At 40.6% G+C, this 6,639-nt stretch overlaps 1 protein-coding gene across 1 annotated transcript; it reads right to left on the reverse strand.

The window, feature by feature from the left end:
* Nucleotides 1-908: 908 nt before the first annotated feature.
* Nucleotides 909-6,574, reverse strand: SDF2L1 (stromal cell derived factor 2 like 1). Its single transcript, XM_055704385.1, has 3 exons — nucleotides 6,347-6,574; nucleotides 5,428-5,624; nucleotides 909-3,435 (listed from the first exon to the last, which is right to left on the reverse strand). Exons 1-3 carry the CDS (start codon nucleotides 6,513-6,515, stop codon nucleotides 3,157-3,159), a joined length of 645 nt encoding a protein of 214 aa, XP_055560360.1. The 5' UTR covers nucleotides 6,516-6,574; the 3' UTR covers nucleotides 909-3,156.
* Nucleotides 6,575-6,639: the final 65 nt, after the last annotated feature.

Below are 6,639 nucleotides of genomic sequence, written 5' to 3' on the forward strand. Positions count from 1 at the left end.
GTAAATATTCCCATTGAGAACAACCATAAATAAGGATCCCTCTAATTCTTTTTCCAAAAGGCTTTCTAGTTTAAAGGACAAACAACAACACTGGTGCACCTTTCCAGAGTTCTTGTAGTAGTAGCAAGCAAGAAATTAGAAAGCACCCATCAAGATTTTTGAAAGTTTTTCTGCTAGCATCAGAAGCCAAAATAGTTTTCACTTAACCTTGAAGCGTATAGAGAATTTTGACAAAAGGTATTACAAAATTCAGTTTATCACCTTAAAATAAAGGGAAAGAAAGAAGCAAAACAGCATTCCAACTTTCGTATCTACATTTCAGTATTTCGTATGTTTTACCCAAGAGTCCCAACACCTTTAGGCAGATTATAAAAGTCATACGGAAAACAAATAACAAAACCCAACAACATAAAACACGGGATTCTTCAAGTCTTTAGTCCTCAGCTGTGGAGGAAGGACTAAAAAATTGAATGGTAAGCAGCCAAAGAAAATAAACCCACCTGAGTTAGATTCTGAAATCTCAATACTTCAATTTGAAACATAAAATATGACATTAAACAGATATTAACACAAGCCTTTTAAATCTAGAAGTTATATAGAAAGGAAGGCACATTAGCACAAGCCATAATTTTTCACAGCTGTAAGCTTTAGCACTTCCTACATTAATTTATATGACTTTTGTAGTTTGCATTTAGCATGTTATGAGTACCAAAATTTATTTTAATGCTGTTAGACCTTCCCGAAGTAAGATTCACTTTAGCTAGCCTTAAATAAGAGTCTGTCAGCACAACTTTTATAGTAATACAAACTGAAAAAAAAATATTGTGACACGTGCAAGTGAAATATTAAGGCCAAGAGATTTGCACTTTGGTCAGAATCAAAGGTGAAGGAAATTCAGGTCACAGGAATACTGCTGAACATGTCTTTAAATAAGGCATTCATGGATACACATGTGCGAGGAGGCTTGGCTCCTTAGGAACAAAAGGTACAAATGTGTTCAAAACTGGTATCATATTAGAAAGTAAGCAGCAAGAATGAAAAGTCAGTTCTTTCCCAACCTCAATAAACCAATATGTCTCAAATCCAGAACAGAAGAAGAAAGGTCCAGTGAGATCCCACTCAAGCATAAGACTGATAAATACCTTTGCTAGGGACAGAAACATCCAGGCAGAGATAAACAGTGGGTAGGGACAGTACCCGGCACAGACTGAGATGAGCAACACAGCTCTACCCCTTCTCAGCCAAGTCAGTATTCCACAGGTGCACGAACACTAAGCCCATATGGTTTAGGCATAAAGTGTTTAGCTCTTAGCGACAGAGAACTCATTGCCAAATTTCTTCCTCCTGACAAAATGCTACCACTCTTTTTGTGTTTACTAATATACCAACTTCAAAAGAAAAGCCCTCCTTTTTAATAAAGGAAAGGAAGAGTCGGCTTGTTTACGCAGAAGGTTCGGTTTGTTTTTAGTTACCCTTTATAGCTACAACTTCAATACCAATTAGTCAGGAATATCAGTGAACCTGAAACATTCATCACATAAAAGTTTACTTCTACTACAAAACAGCAAAAGCTAGTTTACTTACACTCCAAAAATGCCCATAATCCTTAAGTACCTACATGCAACTAAGATTCATTGAAAAACAGTCTTCCTTTGAAGAAAAATAATCAGGTACACAAAATAACTGTTACAGAGGTTTCTTGTTCCATAGGGTATGAAGGATCTTCACTAGTAGTAAACCCTTAAATAAAACCTAAAGCTAGCCTGTATAGCACAACTGCATGAGGCGTAACAGAGTAGGAAGCACGTATCAGCAGGTATATTTATAAAGCTCAACTGCAATTGCCTGTTGCACCTTCTCAACACAACACTAACACTGCAGCACGTGACTGGAGCTGTAAAAGCAGTAAATCAGTTTCCTGCTTCTTTAACTGATTGACTAATTAAGACCATAATTGGTAAACTATTTACACATGGAGACAAGAACATCTTAATTATTTGACTTTTCACACTCATTTTGTGAGCTTTCCTGTTTAAAGCAACTAGAAAATGTACAGTACTTTGAATTTTAATCAGTACTTCCAGTAACACCATGTAACAAAACACACTCAAGAATTAGGTTTTTTTCACAGAGGAAGAGGAACACAGAAATTCATGACTCGTTAAATGAAGATTCCTTGCTAGCACTCCAGAGCATAGCATTCTGTCGAAAAGCAAGGACCAAGCTATTGTCCAAGATTCTTTTTTCTCTTCTGGATTTACACAAAAATACCCCACATGGGTATATGCCCCACTACTTATTCATCTGGATTCTCATACTGATCTTGCAGAGTGACATGCAAGTCCAATGTAAGTCAAATTCAACTGTTCCTTTGCACCACATGGAATTTTATAAAATTCTAATATTAATTAAAGAAATCATAGCTTTCTGCATGAGTTCATTGAACAGAGCAGTCTTACCATTTGACAAGTAGCAGTATCACTATTACCAGAAAATCTGAACTTTTTAGAGAGAGTGAATAAATAAAAACTTGGTCTTCTTACTCCAACATACACAGTATTTTCAACTCTTCCAGTACAGTATGCAATGAAACTCAAGAAAGACATTGGAAGCAATTTTCAAATGGATGACATTTTCCTTCTGGAAGGTTGAATAGCTGACTTCAAACCACTCAAAAGACACCACATTTGAGAACTATTTTTCCCTTCCTAGACTCACTCCATCTCCTCATTAATAACATTTTCTCACTAAGAAGTAGAAATCAGTTTCCAAATATTTAATTATAATTGGAAAAAGATTATAAAAGACGAAGTTTTATTGTACTTGGGACTACAGAAATGTATTACTTCAGTTTTTCCATTTCCTTCAAATTTGAGAAAAAGGAACGAGCAAAACAAATGACAACAAAAACTAAGACGTATGAACTGGTTCCACCCATTAAGCTTGAAAATTCAGAAAAGATTTTGCCAAATAAATTTCAATGGCTGAATGTGGCAGACGCCACTCCCCATGGAAGTGCTGCATTCCTAGAATGAACTAATGCCCTTCAGTAATACCAACCGTCAGTCACTTAGGCAAGGCGGGACTTATAAGAGACCAAGGATTAGAATCTCCGGACACTGGAGTAAGCTGAAGCATTTTGGATCCTCTATCAATTCAGAGCTCATCATGTTTTGCAGGGTCCATACTGGGTTTGATGAAGACTCCTTCCATTGCTTTCCAATAGTTGTGATGATTAGCAGTAGGCATGCCATGAACTTCCCGTTGGCCTCTAATGGGATGGCCATACTGCTCCCCTGTTATTGAAAGGAACACCTCAGTTCCCACATGCTTGAAGCGCACTGCATCCTCCCGCTCCCAGTAAGTCCCACTGCATTGCACAATCCATATATCGAGGTCATCTCCTTCGCCATCATCACCAAAGGCACTTACTTCCTGTTAGAGACATAAACTTCCTGAAGTGAAAATGTAAGCAAACACCTCCAATACACACACACAAAAATATCAACCGCAAAGTCAACAGAGTTTAAAGGCAAGGATGAAGAAGAAAGAAAAAGTGTGGTTGCATTGCTTTGTCAAGTTATCAAATCCAGAAGCAGTAACTTTCTACCACTACAATCTGAAGACAAAGTGCCAACAAACTCCAACATGTAATCTGAGCAAAAAGTGCCAACAAGCCCCAACATACATTACAAATTAAATGAAAGAGGACTTGAGCACAGAGATCGGAGCAATCCTTCTGAGAAAAAATTCAAAAGAAAACACTAATGCCTGATGCAAATTTTCCTCATTCAAGATTTTGTAACTGTAGACAGTTAGTTTTGTAGTATGACCACCTTCATAGTTACCACTACAACAGTTTTTTTCAGCATGTGTTTTTAATTACAATGTCCCAACAATTTAGCTTATTAAGTAATCACGTTCCTTTTTTACTTAATTATACCAAGCTTACAACTGGGTGAACAACTATTCTGGTTTACACTCTTTCTTCAGATAGACAGATGAATAACTCTTTAAAAAAACAAGGACGACCACTAAAGCAAATGAATTCCTGTTAAAACAAAAGTTAAGAGATTAGGTTTCATTATGCACAAAAAAAAGCCAAGCATTTCCAGAAAACAGACAGGCTAAGCTTCAACTGTTTAGGACTCCAGACAGCCTTTAATTCCTAAAAATCTGGTAACTAGAAGTGATGAACAACTTGAAAATAGAAGTGCAATACTGTGTGCCTAGCAACCTAAAATTTTAGGGTCATGTTAATTCAAGTTTATGTAGTCCAAAAACTGCGAAAGACAACATACTAACTGAAAATCCAACTTCTGTTAAGAATATGAAATAAAAAAAGTTTGTGTTCATAACTACATCATATTTCAATAAGTCACAGTCCTGTCAATCTCTGGGAAGTCATGCAAACTTTCCTTTTGCCTACATACCATGCAAACACGTAGCAAAACCAAAGAAACACAATGACAGTTGCTGAATAGTTTTACATCAACGACATTACACAAATTATCTAAACTGACAAATGAAAACTGGGGGAAGGGTTAAGAGTCAATCTGTTCTTTAAATAATTCTTCTGAAATGCTATTTTTCCATCACTTCTTTTGTTTTAATAAGATCATCTAGATAACCCTACACAAAACTGGACCTTATTGTTTCAGCCACTTTACTCATGGTAAAAGACAAAACTTCTTCATTAAGAGTCAGTTCTTCCAATCTTGGATGTAATGATCTATCTACATAGCCTGAAGGAACGCTAAAATGACTACTAGTGACAAACTTTCAACAAATTTGCATTAGTTACTTTAAGAGAGATTTTCAGTCTTGGAGAAGCATTTGTTCAAGGACAAGACTGGGATGTAATAACAGAAATTATACTCTTCTAGATATGTACGAAATGATAATTAAATATCTGATTGTGAGAGCAGATTCATTTTTCCTGTTGAAGGAGAGCAGATAAATACAAACAGCAAACTAAAATAAGGATAGCAAGAAGATGACTAGTAGATTGGATCACCAAGGAGCTTGGTTATAGGAATGCCTACTGTTATAACACATTAGTTGCCTCGCTCTGGAGAAATTTTCACAATGTTGAGGAAGGCGCCCAGTCTCCCACACCTTGGAATTGCTTAACATTTCAGAACAGTCTTCCCAGTAGCAAGTGCAGAATAAAAAAAATATGCAGATTTGTTAGAACTAGTACGAAATACCGACAGTGGTATATAGTACATGTTATATCTGTCAGGGACTTAAACACATTATTCCAATATGCAGAAAAGCAAATACTTGTACTCTGGATATGCATAGACACACTGTTTCTAGCAGCTGGTACCCAAGCTTGATTCTTCAAAAACATGAGAAACTGGAGAGACTATTGTCAACAGCATGCACTACTTATACAAAAGCTTAAGATTTAAAACAACTCACTTGGTTATTGGAGAGTGGTGATGGGAAGTGATGAGTGTGTAAATTTTTTCCTGTGTTAACATGGGTAAGTCGTATAGCTTGCCCACATTTCACTGGCGTCCCACGCTGGCAACTGCCGTCATTCTTCCCACGAATACGCCAGTAGCTGTTAGCATCATCTGAAGCTTCAACTCCTGTCACTGACTGCTGCCCACTTCCTGTTTGAATAGAATGGCAGGAGGACTTAACCCACTTCCCCAGTTCAAAAAGTCCTGAAAGAACTAAAGAAATTTGCTTTAATGTTCTCATGACTTCATGTTTAAGAGATGTTTAATTCTCACAGTACGTTTACTGACTGCAATTGGAATGCTGGTACCAAATAGTCTTTCAGATCAAAGAAGTTAAACAGAGCATGTATTAGTAGATGCAAACTGTCAAAAGAAAAATCTGACCCATGATGGACGCTGTCGACACCATCCTGCCTTTCTCAAAAATACTACCAAGTTCTTTGCATCCCCAAACAAACCAGCACCCCTGTTGCCAGCACAGAGGCTGCGACGACACCGCTGAGACCCTGGACACAAAACAGGGCTTACCTCAGGGACGAGGGCGAAGCATCCCTGTCACAGCCCCGCTCCCGCGCAGCACGGCTGCAGTGCCTTCCCGCAACCCAGGTCTCAGCCTCCTCCGCTGCCGGCCTGGTCTCCAGCGCACCCCACAACCCCACCCCTGGCCTGCTGCTCCCTCCGCACCAGAGAAGCGAACCTCAGCAACCTCTGGCCCCCGCCCTCCCGCCATTTTCCTGCCCCTCTCACTGCCTGTCCCCCAGCGCCTCCACGTTCCCGCCATTTCCCAGCCTCCCTCACGGCTCCCCGTTCCCGCCACTTCCCTCAGCCCGCAGGCCCCTCAGCACGGCGCCCCCCGGCCCAGCCCTGCTCACCGGAGCCGTACTTGACCTCGTGCGAGTGGAGCCGCACGCTGTGGCGGGTGTTGAGCAGCTTCAGCACCGAGCCGCAGGTAACAGCGCCCGGCGCCGGGTCCCGGCCATGGCACAGCCCGCGCAGCAGCGCCAGGAGCAGGAGCGGGAGGAGGCGGCAGCCGCCACGCATCGCGCCACAACCCTCCCGGCACCGCCGCCCCTCCGCCTCCCTCAGCGGAGCGCTTCCGCAGCCCCCGCCAGCTCAGCCAATCGGCCCGCGCCAGCGCCGCGGCCGGCCAATCGCCGCCCGGCCT

This window comes from Falco cherrug, chromosome 1 (assembly GCF_023634085.1).
Source record: "Falco cherrug isolate bFalChe1 chromosome 1, bFalChe1.pri, whole genome shotgun sequence".
Lineage (NCBI taxonomy): Eukaryota > Metazoa > Chordata > Aves > Falconiformes > Falconidae > Falco > Falco cherrug.

Excerpts from the sequence above, each read along its gene's own strand:
- SDF2L1 (XM_055704385.1), bottom strand. The coding sequence starts at position 6,515 with ATGCGTGGCGGCTGCCGCCTCCTCCCGCTCCTGCTCCTGGCGCTGCTG. Across the intron at positions 5,625-6,346 it reads CGAGGTCAAGTACGGCTCCG|GAAGTGGGCAGCAGTCAGTG; the intron begins GTGAGCAGGGCT and ends CTATTCAAACAG. Across the intron at positions 3,436-5,427 it reads CACCACTCTCCAATAACCAA|GAAGTAAGTGCCTTTGGTGA; the intron begins GTGAGTTGTTTT and ends TGTCTCTAACAG.